This window comes from Nerophis lumbriciformis, linkage group LG26, assembly GCF_033978685.3.
Source record: "Nerophis lumbriciformis linkage group LG26, RoL_Nlum_v2.1, whole genome shotgun sequence".
NCBI lineage: Eukaryota > Metazoa > Chordata > Actinopteri > Syngnathiformes > Syngnathidae > Nerophis > Nerophis lumbriciformis.
The window spans coordinates 23,639,819-23,666,535 of NC_084573.2; the positions used below are offsets into that span (position 1 = coordinate 23,639,819).

Here is a 26,717-nt window from a genome sequence, read left to right on the forward strand (position 1 = left end):
CCAGCTAGTGATTGGCATGCCAGTTGCCAGAAAGAGATTAGTGTGCTAGTTGCCAGCTAGAGATTACCATGCTAGTTGCCAACTAATAATTAGTGTGCTAGTGGCCAGCTAGAGATTAACATGCTAGTTGACAGTTAGCATATAACAACCCTAGCTGCCAACCAGTTATCAGCAAGCTAGAAGCCAGTTAGTGATTAGCATGCTAGTTACCAGTTAGTGTTTAGCGGCTCTGGCTGCCAGCTCGTGATTAGCATGCCTGCTCTCTCAGTTTAGGTCCTTGGCCTGGCAGACAAAGTCATGTCTACTTTTCAGTTTGTGGTATAAAACGAGTAAAACATCAATACAGTATTTGTTTTCCAATGTTTGTTGAAATCATGTCCTTTTTGAGATCCAGGTGACAAGAAACACTTCAAACATTGATGACAAATAGTTGATTGACAGTTATTTCAACGGTTACTGTTACTCAGACATTTTTGGCTGCACAAAAAAAAAGCTTCCTAAATCCTGGAGGTGTGACCTACTGCACACTCCTATCACTACAATTCAGAAAGTAGGAAAGGGATTCATATCTGGCCCCGTTCCTGGGTGGATCTCGCGTGAGAGGAAGAGGTGGGTTTAATCATTTTGCAACGCAGTCTGATGAAAATGATGGAAAGTGTCACTCTACATAGCAGCTGAAGCTGTGGCCTAAGTTGGAATGCCCACTAAATACATTTTAAGATATTCAACACTCTACTGCCATCTGGTGATTAAAGCGGTTGGTGCAGCCCCCAATTCGTCACGTTTCATGTGTCAGGTATGAATCCCCTTCCTACTGTCTTTTTTGAAGCACTCAATTCTTCGCCCCACAAAGCAGACGATGGCCGACCTTTCTGAAGCGGAGCAGCGTTCTCCGTGCTGACAGGCGGGTCACACGCTGGTTTGGCTAAAGCCAGCAGCTGGTCCAGCTCCTCATCCACGGCGTCGGCAGCAGCAGCACCCGAGGGACGCTGAGGGTCAGCGCTGGCAGGAAGACTGGAAGACTTGGAGGGACTAGGACTGTTGTTTGGGACTTCTGAAGCTACGAGCGGAGGCGCGAAGGCGATCATTTTGGCCTTTTCCTGTTTGAACGTCATGGCGGGAAGGTCTACTGGCGTCGAAACCTGCAGGACAATAAATATTTTGTTTTACACAGATGATAAAATGTTTCCTATTTGAACGTCTCTGAACAAAAAGGCGTCAGAGTTGTTGTTTGTGACGTCAGTGTGAGTCTGCACTCTCTACTGCAGGATGGTCAACAGCAGGGCGGCCAAACCTTTTCACGCAGCTCATGGTAATCTCTAAATCAGGGGTCACCAGGTAGCCCGTAAGGACCAGATGAGTCGCCCGCTGGCCTGTTCTAAAAATAGCTCAAATAGCAGCACTTACCAGTGAGCTGCCTCTATTTTTTAAATTGTATTTATTTACTAGCAAGCTGGTCTCGCTTTGCTGGACATTTTTAATTCTAAGAGAGACAAAACTCAAATAGAATGTGAAAATCCAAGAAAATATTTTAAAGACTTGGTCTTCACTAACTGACAAAGAAACAGATAACAGATTTGGTGTCCAGTTCAAATTGTGACATGATTTATTTAAAAATTTGAGAGTTAACTTTTGTATTTTACATGAGTTATCATTTGTACAAACATGGTGCAAAGTAATTCATGATTTGTTAAAAAATGTTAGTGGCTAGCTCGTTAAAATGGGATATTGTGATTTCACAAGACTGTCTTAGAAGTGATCATTTGAAAATGTTCAATTTGAAAAATGTGCACTTAGAGAAAATATAAAAATAAAGTGTTGCATATTGATATTTATCTGTTTCTATATATATTTATTGTGAGAAATCATTAAGATGATCAGTGTTTCCACAAAGATAAATATCATTAATTATTAATAATAACATAGTGTTAAAGGTAAATTGAGCAAATTGGCTATTTCTGGCAATTTATTTAAGTGTGTATCAAACTGGTAGCCCCTGCGATGAGATGGCGACTTGTCCAGGGTGTACCCCGCCTTCCGCCCGATTGTAGCTGAGATAGGCTCCAGCGCCCCCCCGCAACCCCAAAGGGAATAAGCGGTAGAAAATGGATGGATGGAAACTGGTAGCCCTTCGCATTAATCAGTACCCAAGAAGTAGCTCTTGGTTTCAAAAAGGTTGGTGACCCCTGCTCTAAATCATAATACCGTATTTTTCGGATTATAAATCGCTCCGGAGTATAAATCGCACCGGCCGAAAATGCATAATAAAGAAGGAAAAAAACATATATAAGTCGCACTAGACCAGACCTGGGCAAATTAAGGCCCAGGGGCCACAAGCTTTTTCAATCTGGCCCGCCAGACATTCCCAAATATTTTTTTTTTATCTTTAAAGGGGAACATTATCACCAGACCTATGTAAGCGTCAATATATACCTTGCAGAAAAAAGACCATATATTTTTTTAACCGATTTCCGAACTCTAAATGGGTGAATTTTGGCGAATTAAACGCCTTTCTAATATTCGCTCTCAGAGCGATGACGTCACAACGTGATGTCACATCGGGAAGCAATCCGCCATTTTCTCAAACACATTACAAACATCCAAGTCTAATCAGCTCTGTTATTTTCTGTTTTTTCGACTGTTTTCCGTACCTTGGAGACATCATGCCTCGTCGGTGTGTTGTCGGAGGGTGTAACAACACGAACAGGGACGGATTCAAGTTGCACCAGTGGCCCAAAGATGCGAAAGTGGCAAGAAATTGGACGTTTGTTCCGCACACTTTACCGACGAAAGCTATGCTACGACAGAGATGGCAAGAATGTGTGGATATCCTGCGACACTCAAAGCAGATGCATTTCCAACTGGACTGGACAGATCAGCTTTCAGGAAAAGAGAGCGGATGAGGGTATGTCTACAGAATATATTAATTGGGCTGTCTGCACTCTCAAAGTGCATGTTGTTGCCAAATGTATTTCATATGCTGTAAACCTAGTTCATAGTTGTTAGTTTCCTTTAATGCCAAACAAACACATACCAATCGTTGGTTAGAAGGCGATCGCCGAATTCGTCCTCTCTTTCTCCCGTGTCGCTGGCTGTCGTGTCGTTTTCGTCGGTTTCGCTTGCATACGGTTCAAACCGATATGGCTCAATAGCTTCAGTTTCTTCTTCAATTTCATTTTCGCTACCTGCCTCCACACTACAACCATCCGTTTCAATACATGCGTAATCTGTTGAATCGCTTAAGCCGCTGAAATCCGAGTCTAAATCCGAGCTAATGTCGCTATATCTTGCTGTTCTATCCGCCATGTTTGTTTGTGTTGGCTTCACTATGTGACGTCACAGGAAAATGGACGGGTGGTTAAAATCAGGCACTTTGAAGCTTTTTTTAGGGATATTGCGTGATGGGTAAAATTTTGAAAAAAACTTCAAAAAATAAAATAAGCCACTGGGAACTGATTTTTAATGGTTTTAACCCTTCTGAAATTGTGATAATGTTCCGCTTTAAAGATGGAAAGTGTAGCTGCCATCATGATGTGCAGTGATGTTTTCTAATGACCGTAAGTCTTCAACTATACAAAGTATTTCAATGGTTGGAATCTGCGCTTTTGCTCTATATGCTAGTTACTATGGTCATTGAATTAGTTACTATGGTCATTTAATTAGTTACTATGGTCATTGAATTAGTTACTATGGTCATTTAATTAGTTACTATGGTAATCTACGTCACAGCAGCTCAAACGAGGGACAAAGCAGTGTGGGTGGGGAGCGTTTCCACAGAGTGTTTCCAGAGCGGCCAGCCTGAAATGCGGGTGTCAGGTACAGATGTGGAAGGAGATTTTTACAACACAGTTCTAAAGCTTAGTGATATATCAGATAGTCGGTGGGTTTATTTTTTATCCTTCGCGTTCATATTTCGCTGTTTGTTGCATTTTTGTTGCGTTTCGCTTGATTCTAAAATATGTCAATCGAGAGGGGGTGTGACGTTCATATGTTGTCGATATTCAGTGTTTTATCCTTCATAGAAAAGTGTAAAATTGCTTTAATTTTTTTAAGGCGGTCTGTCATAACGTTTTTAGCATTCAATCAGACATTATTATGAGGTGTGGTATTAGTGTTCCTAAAAATAGATATACCGGCCCCAGACACATTTTTTTCTCTATATTTGGCCCCCGAGTCAAAATAATTGCCCAGGCCTGCACTGGAGTATAAGTCGCATTTTTGGGGGAAATTTATTTGATAAAAGCCAACACCAAGAATAGACATTTGAAAGGCAATTTAAAATAAATAAAGGCTGAATAAGTGTACGTTATATGAGGCATAAATAACCAACTGAGAACGTGCCTGGTATGTTAACGTAACATATTATGGTAAGAGTCATTCAAATAACTATAACATATAGAACATGCTATACCTTTACCAAACAATCTGTCACTCCTAATCGCTAAATCCCATGAAATCTTCTTCCTCTGTGTCTCTTCTAAACAACTCTGCCAACTCCAAAGGTAGACAATTCACCGCTTCCTCTTCTATCGGTACGCCACTTACGACAAGAGTCAGTTGCAGTTCCAATTATTCCAGCCTTTCTGAATCGGGACAGGATGGTTTCGGTTGTCACTGAAGCCCATGCTGATATGCGTCTAGTCTCTTACGTGAATGAGATAAATAATATTATTTGATATTTTACAGTAATGTGTTAATAATTTAACACATAAGTCGCACCCCCGGCCAAACTATGAAAAAAACTGCGACTTATAATCTGAAAAATACGGTAATTATTACGGAATAACCTCGCATTTTCTTAAAACATTTTGTCATAACTTGGATGAATTTCAGCTTCATTCCTGTGAGAATCCTGCACTGAGGAGTAGGGATGTGTATCGTTAGGATTTTATCGATATCGGTAGCAACATATATTCTTCATGGATAGGTAGTCATATTGATACTATATGTCATTTGTGCAAATAAAGATGGGAAAATATGCATTTTTATTAGCACAAGAGGTTGCAACATCTCACAGCAGGAAGTCTTTTATCAACACCTGCTTTTTAAGTCTTAAACAAGTCAACTATGTATGCAGTTTTTATGTCATCATCTTGTAAAGACCACACAGATCCATCACTGGGATTCTATCATTGCACTCAGTAGATCCCTCCATCCATTTTCTACTATAATAACTTTCAATCAATCAATCAATCAATCAAAGTTTATTTATATAGCCCTAAATCACAAGTGTCTCAAAGGGCTACACAAGCCACAACGACATCCTCAGTTCAGAGCCCACATAAGGGAAAGGAAAAACTCACAACCCAGTGGGACGTCAATATGAATGACTATGAGAAACCTTGGAGAGGACCGCAGATGTGGGGTTGAGGTGGGGGGGTTGGCGGGGGGGGGTGTATATTGTAGCGTCCCAGAAGAGTTAGTGCTGCAAGGGTTTCTGGGTATTTGTTCTGTTGTGTTTATGTTGTGTTACGGTGCGGATGTTCTCCCGAAATGTGTTTGTCATTCTTGTTTGGTGTGGGTTCACAGTGCGCCGCATATTTGTAACAGTGTTAAAGTTGTTTATACGGCCACCCTCAGTGTGACCTGTATCGCTGTTGACCAAGTATGCTTGCATTCACTTGTGAATGTGAAAAGCTGTAGATATTATGTGATTGGGCCGACATGCAAAGGCAGTGCCTTTAAGGTTTATTGGTGCTCTGTACTTCTCCTACATCCGTGTACACAGCGGAGAGTGCAGTTAGCATTTAGCGGCCCTAGCTGCCAGGTAGTTATTAGCAAGCTAGTGGCCAGCTAGTGATTAGCATGCTAGTTGCCAGTTAGTGTTTAGCGGCCCTTGCTGCCAGCTAATGATTAGTGTGCTAGTGGCCAGCTAGCGTTTAGAGTGCTGGTTGCCGGTTAGCAATGAACAACCCTATTTGCCAGCTAGTGATTAACATGCTAGTTGCTAGAAAGAGATAAGCGTGCTAGTTGCCAGCTAACAATTAGCATACTAGTTGCCAGATAATGATTTGTGTGCTAGTGGCCAGCTAGAGATTACCATGCTAGTTGCCAAATAGAGATTAGCGTGCTAGTGTCCAGCTACAGATTGGCGTTCTAGTTGCCAACTAGCGATTAGCGTGCTAGTTGGTTAGCATTTAGCAGCCCAAGCTGCCATCTAGTTATTGACAAGCTAGTGGCCAACTAGTGATTAGCATGCTGTTGCCAGTTAGCCTTTAGCAGCCGTTGCTGCCAGCTACTAATTAGAACGGTCGTTGCCAGCTAACAGTGTGCGAGTGGCAAACTAGAGATTAGCGTGCTAGTTGCCAACTAGTAATTAGCACGCTAGTGGCTAACCAGCGATTATAGTGCGGTTAGCATTGCGTGGCCCTAGCTGCCTAGTAGTTATTAGAAAGCTAGTGGCCAGCTAGTGATTAGCATGCCAGTTAGCGTTTATCGGCCCTTGCTGCCAGCTAATGATTGGTGTGCTAGTGGCCAGCTAGAGATTAGAATGCTAGTTGCCAACTAATAATTAGTGTGCTAGTGGCCAGCTAGAGATTAATGTGCAAGTTGACAGTTAGCATATAACAGCCCTAGCTGCCAGCTAGTTATTAGCATGCTAGTTGCCAGGTAATGATTAATGTGCTAGTGGCCAGCTAGCGATTAACGTGCTGGTTGCCGGTTAGCATTTAACAACCCTAGTTGCCAACTAGTGATTAGCATGCTAGTGGCCAGCTAGTGATTGGCATGCTAGTTGCCAGAAAGACATTAGTGTGCTAGTTGCCAGCTAACAATTAGCATACTAGTTGCCAGATAATGATTAGTGTGCTAGTGGCCAGCTAGAGATTAGAGTGCTGGTTGCCAGAAAGAGATAAGCGTGCTAGTTGCCAGCTAACAATTAGCATGCTAGTTGCCAGGTAATGATTTCTGTGCTAGTTTCCAACTAATAATTAGTGTGCTAGTGGTCAGCTAACGATTAGTGTGCTAGTTGCCAACTAGCAATTAATGTGCTAGTTTCCAGTTAGCATATAATAGCCGTAGCTGCCAGCTAGTTATCAGCAAGCTAGTGATTAGCAGGCTAGTTGCCAGTTAGCATTTAGTGGCCCTAGCTTCCAGCTGGTGATTAGCATGCTAGATGCCAGTTAGTCTTTAGCGGCCCTTGCTGCCAGCTACTAATTAGCACGCTAGTTGCTAGCTAATGATTGAGCTATTGCTTTTCTTCTGCTTAAAGAAGATAAAAACACTGATCTCACCCTGTTTCTTATCGGTGAGCTCACACACATATTATATTCCCTCTAGATTTAATGGTGTTAGGATGTACCAGGTGCGGAGAGTGGCAGTGGACAAGAATGCGTGCGTGTTTAACACATTGGCCAAGTTAACTTTCGGTTTCGATCTACGCCAAGGTGGGGCAGCAAGGTGGACAGCGACCATCTTAGAAAATGCTCTGGATTTTAGACAGCTTGAGCTTTTCAGTGCTGGTATTGCTACTGCTTGTCCTTTTTGTAGAATTAATAGTTTATCCTAAATTCTAGTCATTATTTAGGCTCCAAACAACTTCCCTGCATAAGGGGAAGGAATAAGATAGTTGAACAAAACATTGCACCATAGGTGACACAGCATATTAGTGTAATATTATACCCAATATATATTTCACTCATAATTGCATTGTTTAATATTAAGGCTGAAACGACGCGTCGACGTAGTCGACGTCATCGGTTACGTAAATACGTCGACGTCGTTTTTATGCTTCGACGCGTCGCATATTTACGTCACACTGCCGTCATGGCGGAGCGCAAAGCAGATGATGCGAGCGGTGCGAGCGAGGGAAAAAAAGCACGCCAAAAGTCGTCAAAAGTGTGGGAGTATTTCAATAAACAAATGTATATAATTCGGCATTATTTCGGCCAGTCGGCTTATAAAATCAGAGCCGATCAGTTTACGTTCGCGCGCAGGTATAACGCGGCGCGCTCCTGTCTCATCTGCTGGTGCGCGAGCCCGGTAATTAGACCGCTGTGTCAAATCAAGGAGTACAAAAGACGCCAGCGCAGAGTGGAAAAAGGTTTAGTTCATTACAGATAACCCAGAGTTGTGCCAAAAGTATGTAAGATTTAATATTTCTCTTCGTGGGTGTGGCGCACCTGTTGCGCTGGTGAGATGGGAGGGGGGGTTGTGTGCATGTAGCGTGCTTAGTCTGGAGGCTAAATACACACAGTGTGTTATGTAACTGTTGTTTAGTGTTGATATTCTTTGCTTAGTTTGATAAATGTTGGAGCAGTTTGCTTCATCAGGAGGGTGAAGTCGCTCAATTTAAAGTGTTGGATTTAACTGTGTTGGTGAGGGCGTAAAAAAAGGGGCATTTTTCTACCAGTAGACAGCGTTTAAGATTGAGTGTTTCACTGCTAAATGAATAATATATTTATATTGAATATGGATTTTAAATGAGGGTGTGTTCTAACTATCGTGGGATCACACTCCTCAGCCTTCCCGGTAAGGTCTATTCAGGTGTACTGGAGAGGAGGCTACGCCGGATAGTCGAACCTCGGATTCAGGAGGAACAGTGTGGTTTTCGTCCTGGTCGTGGAACTGTGGACCAGCTCTATACTCTCGGCAGGGTCCTTGAGGGTGCATGGGAGTTTGCCCAACCAGTCTACATGTGTTTTGTGGACTTGGAGAAGGCATTCGACCGTGTCCCTCGGGAAGTCCTGTGGGGAGTGCTCAGAGAGTACGGGGTATCGGACTGTCTGATTGTGGCAGTCCGCTCCCTGTATGATCAGTGCCAGAGCTTGGTCCGCATTGCCGGTAGTAAGTCGGACACGTTTCCAGTGAGGGTTGGACTCCGCCAAGGCTGCCCTTTGTCACCGATTCTGTTCATAACTTTTATGGACAGAATTTCTAGGCGCAGTCAAGGCGTTGAGGGGATCTGGTTTGGTGGCTGCAGGATTAGGTCTCTGCTTTTTGCAGATGATGTGGTCCTGATGGCTTCATCTGGCCAGGATCTTCAGCTCTCACTGGATCGGTTCGCAGCTGAGTGTGAAGCGACTGGGATGAGAATCAGCACCTCCAAGTCCGAGTCCATGGTTCTCGCCCGGAAAAGGGTGGAGTGCCATCTCCGGGTTGGGGAGGAGATCTTGCCCCAAGTGGAGGAGTTCAAGTACCTCGGAGTCTTGTTCACGAGTGGGGGAAGAGTGGATCGTGAGATCGACAGGCGGATCGGTGCGGCGTCTTCAGTAATGCGGACGCTGTATCGATCCGTTGTGGTGAAGAAGGAGCTGAGCCGGAAGGCAAAGCTCTCAATTTACCGGTCGATCTACGTTCCCATCCTCACCTATGGTCATGAGCTTTGGGTTATGACCGAAAGGACAAGATCACGGGTACAAGCGGCCGAAATGAGTTTCCTCCGCCGGGTGGCGGGGCTCTCCCTTAGAGATAGGGTGAGAAGCTCTGCCATCCGGGAGGAGCTCAAAGTAAAGCCGCTGCTCCTCCACATCGAGAGGAGCCAGATGAGGTGGTTCGGGCATCTGGTCAGGATGCCACCCGAACGCCTCCCTAGGGAGGTGTTTAGGGCACGTCCCACCGGTAGGAGGCCGCGGGGAAGACCCAGGACACGTTGGGAAGACTATGTCTCCCGGCTGGCCTGGGAACGCCTCGGGGTCCCACAGGAAGAGCTGGACGAAGTGGCTGGGGAGAGGGAAGTCTGGGCTTCCCTGCTTAAGCTGCTGCCCCCGCGACCCGACCTCGGATAAGCGGAAGAAGATGGATGGATGGATGGATGGATGGATTTTAAATATGTATCTAAATAGGTGGTTAATTGGTTAGGTATTTATGTATTTGCATATTGGGTTTTCTGTTGCATTTATCTATTGTGTTTCTGGTGTTAAATGTATTTTATATGTATCTTGGTGCATTTATGTTGAGACAATTTATTTAAAATCTGTTTTAACTTAAAGGGAAAAGATGTGTCCATTTTCTTGCACTTGTTTAATGGTTAAGAGTTTGATAGCTAATTAATAGTTGTAAATTATGGGATTGATAATTGATTGATTTTTTACAGCATGTTAATCTTGTGGTGTTTTGTCCTTAAAGGTTTTTCACCTACTAAAGAAGCTAAAGGCTACTAAAGGCTACTAAAGGCTACTAAAGACAGCTAATGACAGCTAAAGAAACTAAAGTCTATTAACACTGCTAAAGACTGCTAAAAAGACTAAAGAAGAAAAAAGAAGCTGTTTCTTGGTTGGAAAAACTGTTGCAAACTAAAGGAAAATAAAAGGAAAAAGTAACTACGGTCTGGTCTTTTGAGTGAAATCCAGAAGCCACATTCAGCATTGGTACATCCCTTCAAGTGTGGGATAAGCACAGCGAAAAAAGCAAAACACTTGACAGTTGTTGTATGCACACTGTGTCGAGTGGAAATGGCCTATCATAGCAGCACAACGGCTATGAAGGAACATTTGAAAAGAAAACACCCGACAGCGTTCTTGCCATCACCATCAACTAGTCAATCGTCCGCATGAGTATACATTGTCATCATTACACAAAATCATGAATGTGTCATTTGTATCTGCGTTGTAAATTCATAAACTAAAACACTGTTTCGCTCTGAGAGGCGCGTTTGGCATGCCTGTTCAGTGTTTACAAAGACGCGCTCCTCTTTAACGCTAACGTTAATTAGTTGTGCAAATACCTTTTACAACATTAACAGTTACATATACTATGTACAAACCAACAATTAACTTTCACTTTAATCATACTATCATTGTTGTGTTATTAAGCAAAATAAGCAATACTTTTACTTTTGTTGAAATGTTTACACTGTTACAGAATATTTCGTTTTGCACTTTTTTGTATTGGATGTTTATCTTTATTTTTGCACATTTTAAAGCAAAATAAGCAATACTTTTACTTTAGAAATGCTTATACTATTGCAGAATATTAAGATTTGCACTGGATGTTTACTTTTATATTTGCACATTAAAAAGCAAATAAGCTACTTTTAATTTTGTTAAATGTTAAAAGTTTTAAATGTTTACATTGTTACAGAATATTTTGTCATGTTGTTGTCAATGTTGACTGAGTGGCCATACTTTTTTTTTTGTATATAAAAGTCATGCCTTTTGAAAAAACTGGCCAACATTTATTTTTTCATCTTCATTTTAAATAAAAAAAAAAATCGGTAAAAGGAAAAATAATCTATAGATTAATCGAAAAAATAATCTATAGATTAACCGATTAATCGAAAAAATAATCTATAGATTAATCGATAGAAAAATAATCGTTAGCTGCAGCCTTATTTAATATTCTGCGGGCCAATAAAAATGAGCTGACGGATTTTCCTGAAGCAAAAAAAAACAAAAAAAAAGTCTATGAGAACAATATCATAATTATGTCAGCAAAAATATGACTATTACTGTATTATTACAACTTGACTCCCGTTTTACTTACACTAAATACTTGTATTTGTTTTTTGTTTGTAATTGTTACCTGAACCAGCTCAGCCTCCAGGTTGAGTCTCTGATGTAGAGAAACTTGTTCAAGGGTCTGGGCCAAAGCTTGGAGGTCCACAAAGCAGGCAGACATCTACAAATGAACACAAAAAAAAAAAAACGACATTAAAACAACAACAACAACAAGGGCAAAAAAACAAGTATTGTAGAAGCTAACTGTAAGTAGGGGCGTTCCAATACCGATATTGGATCATTGAGTATTGGCCGATACCGATGATAACTCGATAAGATTTTAGCACATACTTTTATTATATTTTAGAATGGAACATTAAAAAAAGTTTGATTAATTGCATTACTCAGAGAACAATGCAAGGTGTGAAAAACACTAACATTATGACAGATTTACAGTATGCTTTCTTCAACTTACAATGAAGTGGTAATTTAAGTTAAATGACGCAGACACGTTTGTTACTTTCACAATACGCCTGTACCTTGGAGACTTTGTATGAGTAAGTAATATGCAACAATACTTATTGGATATTTGTTTGTATTGACAAATGTGCTGTTTTAGACTGCAATTCTGTTTGATTAAGGACAATTATTACGTATGTCTAGCTTACCATGAATTGATTTACGTGGACCCCGACTTAAACAAGTTGAAAAACTTATTTGGGTGTTACCATTTAGTAGTCAATTGTACGGAATATGTACTGCACTGTGCAATCTACTAATAAAAGCTTCAATCAATCAATCAATCAATCAAAAGCTTGTTTGCTTTTGTGTGCTGATCTGTTGTGTAGCTGCAGCTCCTAGTAGCCTATTGCTTACCATGTTTACCTTTTGTAAATGACTTGACTAAAATAGAAAAGACTAACCGAGTGTGCTAGTTGGAGGACATTTAAGTTAAAGTTAAAGTACCCATGATTGTCACACACACACACACGAGGTGTGGCAAAATTATTCTCTGTATTTGACCCATCACCCTTGATCACCCTCTGGGAGGTGAGGAGAGCAGTGAGCAGCAGCGGTGACCGTGCCCGGGAATCATTTTTGGTGATATAAACCCCAATTCCAACCCTTGATGCTGAGTGCCATTTAGATGTTAAACGGCTGTCCGGCTTTGCATCGGAAAGTTTAGATGAAAGCCGATATCATCCGACCGATACTAGTTGTTTTTTTTGCTGATAGCAAACCGATATTCGGTATAAATATCAGGTCGGGACACCCCTAAAATGTATGTTGCAAACGTGTGGCTGCCAAATGTAGCATGCTAATTCCGGCTAGCTAAATAGCAAAGTCATCATGTTCACAATCTTGTTTGACAGAAAGACAAAACATAATATGTCAAATATTAAGATACCTGAAGTGCATGTCGAGTGGAACCTGCCTTAGCCTTACATGGTCAACACGTTTTGCAGACCTACAATTTAAGAGGGTAGATATCTATGAAAAACAGATTTGTTTTTACAGACATGTCTTGTTTGTTATTAGCACATTAGCGACACATTTACTGTTTAGTTACACAGCTTTAAAACGTCTAGTTCCTGTTCAGTGTAATTTAAGCTTCAAAATAAAAGCACTGCAGTATTAACCTGGATTTAAACAGCAACTAATAAAATTAACATTTTATTAGTTGTATTTTTTAAATCCTACACTTGAGTTTTAGAAGTTTATTACTATGCTTTATTTATCAAACTTACTGACCTAGTATGTCGCCTGTGCTGTTATTCTTTTGACAAATATACCCCAAAGGTCGGATTGATTTCAATTTCCTCTCCACAAAAGACACACTGTAACTTTAACTCTTGTGCAACCATAAGGCCCAAAACGGGCATCACATGTGTTTTGTGTGACATGATTGTTCAGTGTGAAGGTAAGTGGTGTTAAAAAAAAGATTGCATTATGTTTTTGATTACAACATTGTTAGGATACATAAGATACAAATATAAAGTATACACACTTTCTCTACAAAAAATATTTTGGCCCTGTTGACTCCCATTATAACTGTTATTTTTTTAACAGACTATGAACCTGGATTTATCACTATGCCTTTCCATAAAAATCATATTAAACAAATTATTGCAGTTTGAGAAACAACTAAATATTGTTTTTAGTGTAATTGCACCCCTTAACCACCAGAGGCCAACGAAAAACCATGAGCATAATTTTCAGAGCTTTGATGAGCGTAAATTGGTTAAACTGCCATTAAACCAATGAAATACAATGAAAATGGTATTTGGCTATCTTGAATTATTGAACAAATCAAGGCTGTAATTATCCAACCTCAAATATTTCACTCTGCAACTTATCTGTACAAATATTGCAAATTTGCAGGCCATAAAACATAAACTAAATAATACAAATTGTATATCAATATAAAGAGCTGAAGTTGTTAAAAGATTTCAAGCGTTAAAAGTAAAAAAATAAAATACAATAAAAAATTCTCGCTGATTTATGGCACTTTAATGAGGGGGTCCCTTTTGGATCTTAAGAGTTTGTATAGTCAATCTTGCACTGGTGTTGACTCAAATCTTCGAGTGCGCACCTTAAGTGGACCGCCATGCACATGTGTGTATACTTTGGTTAAAAAACATGGCTGCCCACAAGCAAAACATCTTTAGATGTGGGACTTTGCAACTAAGGAGCGTTTTGATTTTTTCACATGACCTGATAATGTATCCGAACAGGATATAACAATACAAATTGAAATCATTAGCGTGAACACAAATGCTAACAGATCTGATGGGAAGGCAGACATTGCACTGATAACAATGTTGTCCCTGAACAAGCATCTATTAGGGGTTAGGGGAACCGATCAATGGCTGACAAAGTGGGTGAAATCCATAGAAAAGCCAGGAGTATGGATTTACCTGACTGCATGAAAATGTGTCCTTCTCCCAATCTTTCTCTTCGGAAAAGCGGAACTGAGTGAAGGAATCTCCTGAGAATGACAAAGAAAGTGAGAGTGCTTGATTGAGATTTTTGTGAACTGCTAAAACTAGTACCATATTTTGTGGACTATAAGGCACACTTAAAATCCTTTAATTTGCTCAAAAACCGATTTATAAGCCGGTGCGCCTAATGTACGGATGAATTCTTGTTGTGCTTACCGACCTCGAAGCAATTTTATTTGGTACACGGTGTAATGATAAGTGTGACCAGTAGATGTCAGCCACACATAAGGTATATGTGTGGACTGCAAGTTGACACCTGTTCAATAAATGACGCTAGCAAGTATCCGTAAGCAAGCAACACCAAAATGTTGATGTTTTATTGAGAATACAGAACATAACAAACGGCGCTCAAACGAGCCGCACCGCTTGATCAATTGTCGAAGCATTATGGTTACCGTAGTCAGGCGTACTGTGCGTCAACATACGGGTATTATTATGGTGTGTGTAAGTACCAAAAAATGGCATCTATTAAGAGACATTAACTGGTGTATTGTTTTGCAATATTATGCATAATAAACTTTTCTTATCTATTGGTTCCTGCTGATATGTATTTGGGATCTGCATAAGTCCTGAAAATTTGCGCGCGGCCGCCATTGTAGCCCGCATTATAGTCAATCATTTTGCTCTATCCTCTTCTTGTGGGGCATTCATCCTCTGCTGTTGCCATTTCTAATATAAAGTAGTGTACAGTTCTAACCTAGTGGCCTAGTGGTTAGAGTGCCCGCCCTGAGATCGGTAGGTTGTGAGTTCATACCAAAGACTATAAAAATGGGACCCATTACCTCCCTGCTTGGCACTCAGCATCAAGTGTTGGAATTGGGGGTTAAATCACCAAAAATGATTCCCGGGCGCGGCACCGCTGCTGCCCACTGCTCCCCTCACTTCCCAGGGGGTGAATAAGGGGATGGGTCAAATGAAGAGGACAAATTTCACCACACCTAATGTGTGTGTGACAATCATTGGTACTTTAACTTAACTTAACTTATATCGGTATGGAAGCGCTAAAAAACTACAACAAAGATGACGGGGAGAAGACACTGTCAAAGTGGAGGCACGTAAATAAGACCGCTCATAAAACGACGCATCCCGAAGTGGCTTGAAGATGGTCTGTAAATCATAATCTTTGCAACATTTTGACTAAATAACTACCATTACATGTTATGTAGACCACAAGGAAGTGTTTTAAATGTAGACAAAATAAATCATAATACGACCCCTTTAATGCGCCTTATAATCTGGTGCGCCTTTTGCGGTCCGAAAAATACGGTACCCTGAACACATTCCGTTTTTTTGTTCATTTCCACCAAGCTGCCTTTGAAATGGTCAACCTTTAAAAATGGAGTTGGGTAAACGGTCGAGAGTACGAAGTGAACGTTTGCAGCCATTTTGCTTACAAAACAAACAGGCTGAGAGCTCTCGGAAGCACATAAGCGCCGAGGTTGTGTTGTCAACAAGTCAGAGGGCAGCAAAAGCATGTGCATCGTACAGACCCGACTTTATAAAAAATGTTCAGCATCGATGTCGGTTAGTGAGTGTGTGTGTGTGTGTGTGTGTGTGTGTGTGTGTGTGTGTGTGTGTGTGAGAATGGACATGCTGGAACTCATCAGCCACAAGTGACTGTGGAACAAGCACACACGCTAGCTGTCGGCTCTGAAGGGCTCTTTAAAGCTCTTGTTATAATTGTGCTGATCTCCAAAAGCGAGCAGCAATATGTCATTTTACAGCCAGCAAACAGATGCTGGAAATATTTTAAAACAGAAACAAATGGAGCGAGAAGAAAATACTCCTAAACATTAACATTATCGTGTTAAATAAACATAACATTGAGCAACAAAGAAAAATAATCACTATGGCAACTTAATTGGAGTAATGATGAAAATTATACCAAAGACATACTGTATGATGGGCATAATAATCGAATACAGTGACTCTTTTGGTCAAATTGGGTCAATCCTGTGGAGTTGATAGCTGAATAATCACATCTTAAAAAGGGGCAATTTTCAACTTTTTAAACCACAAAAATATAACAAAAACACGACTGGCTACATCCACACAAGGAGTGTGCACATACACAGAAGCAGTCTCAGAGATGCAACAAACAATTTGCAGTCACGTTGTTATTTTAGAATATATAGTCAATAATAGCTAACGTCAGCCATCAATAGCTAACAACCCACAAAGCTAATGTGCGTGTTACGCACGAGCGTAGTTTTCATTAAGGCTGGGCGATATGACTGAAAACTGTATCCCGATATAAGTGTTTTATTTCAATCGATAATTATTGATATTTTTTATGAGCTATCAGAAAGAAGAACCAGGAAAAAACATATATTAAATGGCAATATTTTTATCTAAAATATAGCCTTACTGATTATAATCCCTTAGCTATCAAGGCAGAACGGAAAGGAAATGTTAACCATGAGAAACAATGTATACAAAAATCAAAAATCACATTTAACACTTAATTACCTCTTAAAATGAAGGTGCAAACACAAAGAATATGTAAGACATGTTGAATAAAGTGTAACAAAACAGTGCAAAGTGTGAAAATGTAAACAGAAAAATCTGACAATAATTTGGTTCTGTAGATTCAGTGTCAGCAAGTTACAGCTGTGCTCTAAAGGGTGAGCGCGGCTAAGATGTGCAGAAAAGTGAACACTCAATTTGCCTTCATAAATAAAAAAAATAACAATTAAAATTAAAATGAAAAAAAAAAAACTAAAAAAACTTTAAGACACTCAAAAATATGTCTCTTGATAATCCAGAACAATATATATATATATATATATATATATATATATATATATATACATACACAGTATATATATAATAAAACTTGGTTCAAATATTTCAGTGTGTGTATCGATTAGGGTTGTACGATATACTGGTACTAATAAAGTGTTGCAGTACTAATGAACTAAAAACGGTAATATACTGCCTCTCAAAAATACCGGTACTTTATTTTTAAATTTTTTTACAAACATCACGGCATGCTGTCGTCACGTGGTGGCATTGCTGGTAAAATGAGCAAAGGCGCATGTTAGGCAACACACACTCATGGTGTACTTACAAGCAGACACATTGTGGAAACAGAGAAAAGAGAATGGACTCATTTTGGCTTAAAAACTAAAGATAAATGTAAAGCTATAGCACTGAAGCGTCACTCTGCAAGAAGTGCTTTAAAACATGGCTAGCTAACTAGCAACTAACGTGTTTTACCTACTTCTAAATCACTAATCCTTGCTTGGGGGGTGGAGGGGGGTGCGTGGTCGGGATGGGCGGGGCCAGGGGGCGGGGTTAAAGGGGAGGAGTATATTCATAGCTAGAATTCACTTAAATTCAAGTATTTCTTATATAGATATATATATATAAATAAAATAAATACTTGACTTTCAGTGAATTCTAGCTATATATAAATATGTATTTTATGATATATATATACATATAAATAAAATAAATACTTGAATTTCAGTGTTCATTTATTTACACATATACACACATAACACTCCTCTCTACTCATTGTTGTATTTGAAAGTGCAATGCTTTGCAGCCAGTAGCACAGCCTTTGAAGGAGCGTAGGTATGTGCAGTGTAATATTCTGGGTTAGAGTCAATAACCAGGCAAGGTGATGAAGTTCCGTCTCTTTACTTCATACTTCAGAACCGACTCCCACACTTGCCGTCAGGGTGCGCAATACAACGTAAACCGTTGGCCAACCAAAAAGTAACCACAGAACACTATAGTGTTCTGTGGTTACTTTTTAAACCGTTGGCCAACGGTTTATGTTGTATTGCGCACCCTGACGGCAAGTGTGGGAGTCGGTTCTGAAGTATAAAGTAAAGAGCAGACGTGACGAGAGGCTGTCCTCACTCAGGTCCGCACGGACCTGGAGGGGGCGTGCCTTAAGTCCGGCTGGAAATCGGGAGAAATTCGGGAGATTTGTTGTCCCGGGAGATTTTCGGGAGAGGCACTGAAATTCGTGAGTCTCCCGGAAAATTCGGGAGGGTTGGCAAGTATGGTATTTTGTCAAGTGTGGGGCAAAAGCGTTGCTACAAAAAGCAGCATTACCGCTAATATGTAGCATCATTTGAAAAGTCACCCGCTAGAAAATGAAGAGTGCTTGAAACTACGCATGTCAACATCTACGTTCGGTGCCACACCAACAAAATGCAGAGGCAACCATTTCCACATCAACACCGTATGAAAAAAATAGTCAACAACAGAAGGAGATAACGTCCGCAGTAACCTACCACATAGACTATTTGATTTCTTATTATGCAGCTCATTTTTATTTGACAGTTATTGAAATATCTTGTGTGACATCATGCACAAAAGTGCACTGTATTTGTTTAACTATTGTAGTGGCGTTTTGTACAAAAAGGGCACTTTAATTTAGTGTTGTTTTGATATGTCATCTTAGTGACATCATGCACAAAAGTGCATTAATAGCTTGTTTTAAAATGTCTCTGACAATCTTGCCCTTTCTGTTTTGAAATGACATGAATGTTTGTGCCACTGCTTAATAACTGTTTAATAAATACAGTTTTGGTCAATTGACTTAGTTGTGATTTCCCTCTCTGCATGAAAGTTTAAAATGAGCATATATTAATGCAGTATGAACAAGAATGTTTTAATGTAGACACATAGAATCATCATACTGCTGTGATTATATGCATCAAGTGTTCATTCAAGGCTAAGGCAAAATATCGAGATATATATCGTGTATCGTGACATGGCCTAAAAATATCGAGATATTAAAAAAAGGCCATATCGCCCAGCCCTAGTACCGGTACCAAAATAGATATGTTATGAGCACCGATAATTTTGGTTACAATAATTGTGATATGAAATGTTCATATGATTACATCCTTAGTTAAAACATTGCCTTTAAGTTTCTGTTGTGTTTCAATCAATACGTTTTCTGACATACAAAAGGTACAGCTCGTCAAAAACGAATCTTTTTTTCCTTTCTTTTGGTTAAGGTCGAAGCCATTATGCCGTGGAATTTCTATCTATATGGCGGGTTGTAAAAAATAAATGAAAGAATAAAGAAAACCTTTTTTGGGGGACACAACCACATTAATGTGAACGTCGGTGTGAAGAAATCGAATCCCATTGTTGTTGCCCCTTGAGTCACGCACTGACTCACCGACTATTAAGTGTATCGAGACACAGCTCGTGTACAATATAATATAAAGTCAACAGCCTGCAGGGCAGGATGAGTAATGAACGCTCAATGAACTAGTGGTCATCAAAAACTAGCCATTGCGGCCTTAAAAGACCGTGAGCCACAAAGAAGCAAGTTGGCTCGGCATGCCATGCAAAGGCAGAAGGACAAACTGGATTAAAAAGACGAATAAAGACTAATGACGCTGAACAATCAGCAGGTGGAAACGTCAGGGCGGAGCCACAAACAGCAGACACAGGTCAACGTGACAAACGCAGATGGACGCTCAGCTGGAGAGCTGCCAGAAGAACGGCGGTGGGTCGCAGCCTGCCCGGCGTGCCTAATACTGCGGACGTGCTGCTCCGAGTATTTCTGTCGCTCAGGACCATCTGCGGTTGTCCTTGATTGCTTTGCTACACAGGGACTGATGGGGGTCAACAAGGAGGGGATGCGGGAAGGCTCTCGCTGTGAATAAGAAGAAAAAAGAAGAAGAAAAAGACGTATGAAAAGAAGCCTTCTGAAGGTTGAATGTCAGCTTGATGTGACGGCGACGTTGGGCCTTGAAACAGCTGTTGCTAAAGAACAACAACGATGTATTTCTAAGCCGCTCGACAGTTTGATGACTCTGCTATATTCTTCAAATTGACATCATAAATTCTCGTCTGTGTGCCCAACCTTTGCCTATTTCAAGTGGCATCTCTCCAGGTCACGTGTGCGTGAGTTCAAACCCTGGCCGAGTCATACCAAAGACTATAAAAATGGGACCCATTACCTTCCTCCTTGGCACTCAGTCTCAAGGGTTGGAATTGGGGGTTAAATCACCAAAAATGATTCCCGGGCGCAGCTATCGCTGCTGCTCACTGCTCCCCTCACCTCCCAGGGGGTGAACAAGGGGATGGGTCAAATGCAGAGGACAAATTTCACCACACCTAGTGTGTGTGTGTGACAATCATTGGTACTTTAACTTGAACTTAAAAGCTCTGACTCGCTTGAACAGACATCACGGTCTGTTCCTATGGAAAAATAACATTTTATATCCATTAGTGTTGTCCCGGTACCAAAATGTATTTCGATACTTTTCAGTACTTTTCGATACTTTTCTAAATAAAGGGGACCACAAAATGCATTATTGGCTTTATTTTTAACAAAAAGTCTTAGGGTACATTAAACATATGTTTCTTATTGCAAGTTTGTCCTTAAATAAAATAGTGAACATACAAGACAACTTGTCTTTTAGTAGTAAGTAAACAAACAAAGACTCCTAATTTAGTCTGCTGACATATGCAGTAACATATTGTGTCATTTATCATTCTATTAATTTGTCAACATTATTAAGGACAAGTGGTAAAAAATTAATTATTAATCTACTTGTTCATTTACTGTTAATATCTGCTTACTTTCTCTTTTAACATGTTCTATCTACACTTCTGTTAAAATGTAATAATCACTTATTCTTCTGTTTGGATACTTTACATTAGTTTTGGATGATACCACAAATTTAGGTATCGATCCGAGTTGTTACAGGATCATACATTGGTCATATTCAAAGTCCTCATATGTCCAGGGACATATTTCCTGAGTTTATAAACATACATTTATAGAGCGTTTTCTATTCGGGCTCCAGTACTATGGAATGCTCTCCCGGTAGCAGTTAGAGATGCTACCTCAGTAGAAGCATTTAAGTACCATCTTAAAACTCATTTGTATACTCTAGTCTTTAAATAGACCCCCTTTTTAGACCAGATGATCTGTCGTTTCTTTTCTTTCTCCTCTGCCCCCCTCTTCCCTGTGGAGGGGGAGACACACAGGTCCGGTGGCCATGGATGAAGTGCTGGCTGTCCAGGGTCAGCACCCGGGGTGGACCGCTCGCCTGTGCATCGGTTGGGAACATCTCTGCTCTGCTGACCCGTCTCCGCCCGGGATGGTTTCCTGCTGGCCCCACTATGGACTGGACTCTTACTATTATGTTGGATCCACTATGGACTGGACTCTCACAATATTATGTCAGACCCACTCGACATCCATTGCATTCGGTCTCCCCTAGAGGGGGGGGGGGGGGGGTTGCCCACATATGCGGTCCTCTCCAAGGTTTCTCATAGTCATCCACATCGACGTCCCACTGGGGTGAGTTTTTCCTTGCCCTTATGTGGGCTCTGTACCGAGGATGTCATTGTGGCTTGTGCAGCCCTTTGAGACACTTGTGATTTAGGGCTATATAAATAAACATTATTGTGTCACAAAGTGTTGTTGGTGACGAACCCCAAAATGCAGAGATGGCAGGCTTTGTCCAGGAAAACATGATTTAATGTTCATAAAATAAAAGTAAAAACACAAACCAGGAACTATGAATAGCCAAAACTGAAAACAGGAACCAGCAAACAGAAACAACTGGAAACAGCTAATGGCTAACAAGAAAACACGAAACAAAAGAGCTAGGAGAAAGCAAACTACAAATAGCTAACAGGAACAGCTTACCGCTACGACGACAGGTAGTAGCTGTAACGATATCGACAGGTAGAAATGACAATAATCCAGCGCAGAGTGGAGGACAAAGCCGGTTTAAATAGCAGCTGGCTGATTGACACCAGGTGTGGCCCGGTGCCAATCAGCCACAGCTGAGGGGAAAAAAGCACTCAGGGAGATAATCAGGAAATTACCAATATAAGAGCGCTGACAGGAAACAAAGACAAATGCAGAAGAAAAACTAAAACATGGCCAAACTGTCAGGGACACGCCTGACAGATTGATTGATTGATTGATTGATTGATCCACTTTGTGTTCGAGCTCAAAAATATAAGGTCCTGGATCGTAATTTTTCCAAAAGTAATGGTTGTTGGCTCTCACAAAGTCTGCTTGATTAGCATTGTTGCTGATGGGGAAGGGATCTTTGGTTGCTAACGCGACGCCACACGATCACGTGACTGGCTTCCTCATAATCTCTCAAAATGTCTCAGGAATCCCTACGAGATTGTTATGATTTTGATCATATCAGCTTGTTAGCCAACATTTTTGGGGGTTACTTGTTTTGGGGAGAATAAAATAACATTTGACCAGTGTCTAATTGTATTTCTGGACTGTATGTCAAAAATCCAATAAACAAATGTTTAAAAAAAAAAAAAAACAACAACATACGTTTGTATTTGTTTATTTGAAGGACAATGTGCAGTTACATTAAGAAGATGGCTGCACCAGATTTAGCACCATGCTAATTTCCATCTGTAGTCCTTTTATGGCGCATTTAACATCCACAATTAAAAACGTACAGTAGGAAGGGGTGATAGGTTAGTTTTACCCTACTGATAATGTGTTGTTGCAAAAGCCCCCCACTCACATGAGATTCACCCAGGAGTATGAATCTCTTCCCTACTGTATGCAAACGAGTGACTGCAAAGTAATGCATGTATATGGCGGTTATAGACGCTGGAAAAGATACAGACTTCCTCTTTATTTATCGTTTGGTTAATTGACTTATTGAATATTGGGTAAGGACTAATCTTTGTTAGTTAGCACATGCATAAAATAATCAGAAGATACATTCAAATGCCGATGGCTAAATTAGAGCCACTGAATAGATGCACACTTCATAATTAGATTAGTTGATTAATCGTGAGGATAGTCGATGACAATAATAGTTGTTAATCACAGAGCAGGACAGAACAGTATTTTGTGACTGCACTCAATTTAATTCAATATTGTTTTTTTAATTTTTAGGTTTTGATAGATTTTGGTGAATGGTGTTCTTGGTGTACCTGCACAAGTGACATGATATCCCATTATCCAGAGTGGTGGGCAGATTTTTTTGGTTTGTTTGATCTATAGCTTAAACCAAAACTTCGAAAGCTGATTACAAATCAAAGCCAAATAATGTCTGTATTGGGTTCATTACAATGTTTATACTGCTGGGCTCATTACAATGTTTATACTGCAGAGCCACTCCTGGATTAGTCTCAAATATCCTCAGATGCAATTAGAGAATGAGACGGGCCTTCTCGTTTCTCATTTATGCGGCACATGACATCAAGTGAATGAATATTGAAGAAGTGTGTCGTTGAAATCCTATCATCGCCACTTGACTGTTAATGGAGACGCTCCAGGTTTCAGCATACTGTCTCAGAGGTGCCTGAACTCATTTATTTTGCTTTTAGTTCGTCATGATTCTGAGTTGCATTGCTTTGCATAAAAGGGCAGATGGGAAATTTGCAGGCAAATGGAAAAAAAAATGTCAGCGGTCTTCAACTCCCATGTTACGTTTTCTACACCTTTTTAATAGCTATTTAGCCACTATCTCATCCTCTTCCTGTTGCACCTTCTTTGGATGGCAACCTACTTCCTACACTATCGGAGCCTTGTGTCACCCTGACCTTTCTTTGTCCATGAAAATATATTCTCAGGTAGTCCGCAGGCACCAACAAAGCCATGGCAACAACAAGAATCTCCTGTCAAACTTCCAAAAAAACACAAAGGCTTGAGACGTGTGCAAAGACTAAAGCAAAGTGAGCCAAAGAAAATGTAAGATTTACTTCTGCCATCTCTTCCCCTAGTTCCATCAACATTTTTTGGCCGACGTAAATTGATTTTGTGGATTCCTCAGATCTCCAAGGGGTGTTTTTATATTAACAGAAAGGCAGACGTAAAACTAAAGCACAGTGAACCCTCAAAAGTCCAATTCTCATGATGTTAGTATTTGACCAATAAAATAACACAATGTGTCTCCATCTCAACTAAGGCAGATGGTCAACCCACACTCAGTCTTGGTCTCTATTGAACTTTCTTTCTTAGTGGGAGTTTTTCCCTTGCCTTAAGTCACCAACAATAGTGGCTCATAGTGGGAATAAGTTTGTTTTCAGGTCCAAAACCATGCTTTGTCTTAGCTAGGTATAGGTACGGAATTCGGTACTTTTATAGACACTGACCAAATTCCATCGGTACTGACGAATATCGATTCAAGTAGATTCAAGCAGTGCCATATTTCAATACCTTTGTTGCACGCGGTGTCACGTCCGGTTGCAGAATAAACACCGGCTCACATAAACAATCACTGAAGCAGCAGTCAGGGATGTTACAATCAAACAGCTAAGCACAATACATACAGTATACACACTTGGTAGGGCACAAAAAAACACATTCTGCTTCCTCAAAAAGCTACTTCCTAGTTAGACAACATACCATAGATAGCCTGTATAGCACTGTCATTTAATGTCTTGGAAGTACAACCGGTACTGTATCGGTTCAAATGTCAACGGTACCCATCCCCAGTCTTGGCACATACGTAAAGTGCCTTGAGACAACTTTTGTTGTGATTTGGCAGTAGGAATGCACCGAAATGAAAATTATTAAAGTAGCATTAAGTAACATTTCAACCTTTATAAAATATTTTCATAACTTTTGGGATGATACATGGACTTACAACTAGTTGAATGACACCTCCGTCATGGCCTGAGGGGGTCTGTATCGCTTTCACTGGCACTTAGCGAGACTGAGGAGGGTGGCAGGGTCCCTGCCACACAAAAAACTACAAATGTGCTGACTTGCTTTACGGCATACCTCATTCCCCCTTTCTTTGCAAAGACGGAAGTCACTACAAACGTCTATGTGCCACCAGAAAACTAAAAGAAGAAGAAAAACGCCTACAAGCAATTACTGCTATCATGGCAGAAGTTACAAAACAACCAAAGAAACAAAAGGTTTTGTCTGAGGAGACAAAAAATTAAAAAAGAGAGGCTACCTGGATAAAAAGACAGTAAAAGATCAACATTGCCCCGGCTCTCACTCGCTGACTTAAGGTCAAATATGAGGAGGGATTTTTTTGACTGATGCTGCCTTGGCTATGTTCCTGCTGGACTAGTACGGTAAGTACCTTTCAATGCTCAAATCAAAATGATAATGCTAATGTTAGCTACCGGAAATTTGCCTAGTAGCAATAAATAGCCCCCATCTTGTTAGTTCGCAGTTCCACACTGACACGACAGCCACGCAACAAACTCAAAAGTTCTGTCTAAATAGAAAACAATGGGATGACTGCAAACCGAAAATGTAAAGTGTGGTCTTCCTTCTGACGAAACACTACCGCTTTGGTCCACTTGCGCGGCTAAAATCAACCAAAACTGAAAGTTCTTAGGTGGAGCTTTAAAGCAACGTGCCGTTTCGGTGGTGAAAATTTCTGCGCATCATTAATTGGCAATAAAAAAATAAGTATTATCAACGGTTAACTTCTTTCTAGACTTCTGAGTCAGTTAAATATGTTGAATTCTGAAGGGAAGCGTAATTTTTTTTTGTAAAATACATAAAAAACGGTCATTGTAGAATTTTTGTTTTAGAATTGTAGAAATAAATAGAAAAAAACTGGAAAAATACAGCAAATAAATACAATAAATGAAAGAGCAGAAATGTTGACACTGTAAACACATTAAAACAACAAATTAATCAGAATTGAGAAAGTGAAAAATCCTAGCTTTGGCATTTGTTTGTGGGCTTTTTTGGTTTGTTTCATAAAAGAAATGTTTTATTTAATTTTTTAAACCATATTTAACAAAATAAATAATTGACTTACTGTATGAGTGTGGTTTCATTTTGTCCAGCAGAAGACGTGCGACCTTATACACGCACAAATTATATAAAAATTAATGTTTCCTGGACGCTGATTTTAAAGATAATGTACGTGTCATTGTATATCTAATATATTGATGACCTGGGGTCCTTATGTATCAAGCTTGCATATGCACAAAAAACCTGCCATATGCCCATTTTCAGGGCAAAAGTTGAGATGTATCAAGAATGAACTTGGCACAGGAAGTGGATACTTTGGCGACACACACAGGTGGTCGTTTGGACTTTGCCAACATTTGATTTCAACAATGTAACAAAGATGGAGACAAGGACACCAAATTCACTTTATCGCCAATGCATTTAAGGCTTCATATTTATATTAATATTTGTGAGGATGTCTATCAATATATCTAGGCGATCATTTTGCCATCGATTGCTGTCACAATGTGTTCCTGTGACTCCAGGACCAGCTTGGCCAGTCGGGCGGATAGTTGCGGCAGAAATAGCACTGGGCAGGGTGGGGGAATCATACCTGCCAACTTTTGAAATCAGAAAAACCTAGTAGCCAGGGTCCATGGGCCACAGGCCCCGGTAGGTCCAGGACAAAGTCCTGGTGGGGGGTTCAGG

At 40.3% G+C, this 26,717-nt stretch overlaps 1 protein-coding gene across 1 annotated transcript in view; it reads right to left on the reverse strand.

The window, feature by feature from the left end:
- aven (apoptosis, caspase activation inhibitor) overlaps nt 1-26,717 on the reverse strand; it is a 108,738-nt gene that overhangs the window by 13,165 nt on the left and 68,856 nt on the right. Inside the window, exons 3-5 of the mRNA XM_061987152.2 lie at nt 14,294-14,364; nt 11,461-11,556; nt 869-1,142 (exon numbers count right to left, since the gene is read on the reverse strand). Of these exons, the coding sequence (XP_061843136.2) occupies nt 869-1,142; nt 11,461-11,556; nt 14,294-14,364 (441 nt within the window). The remainder of the gene's footprint in view (nt 1-868; nt 1,143-11,460; nt 11,557-14,293; nt 14,365-26,717) is intronic.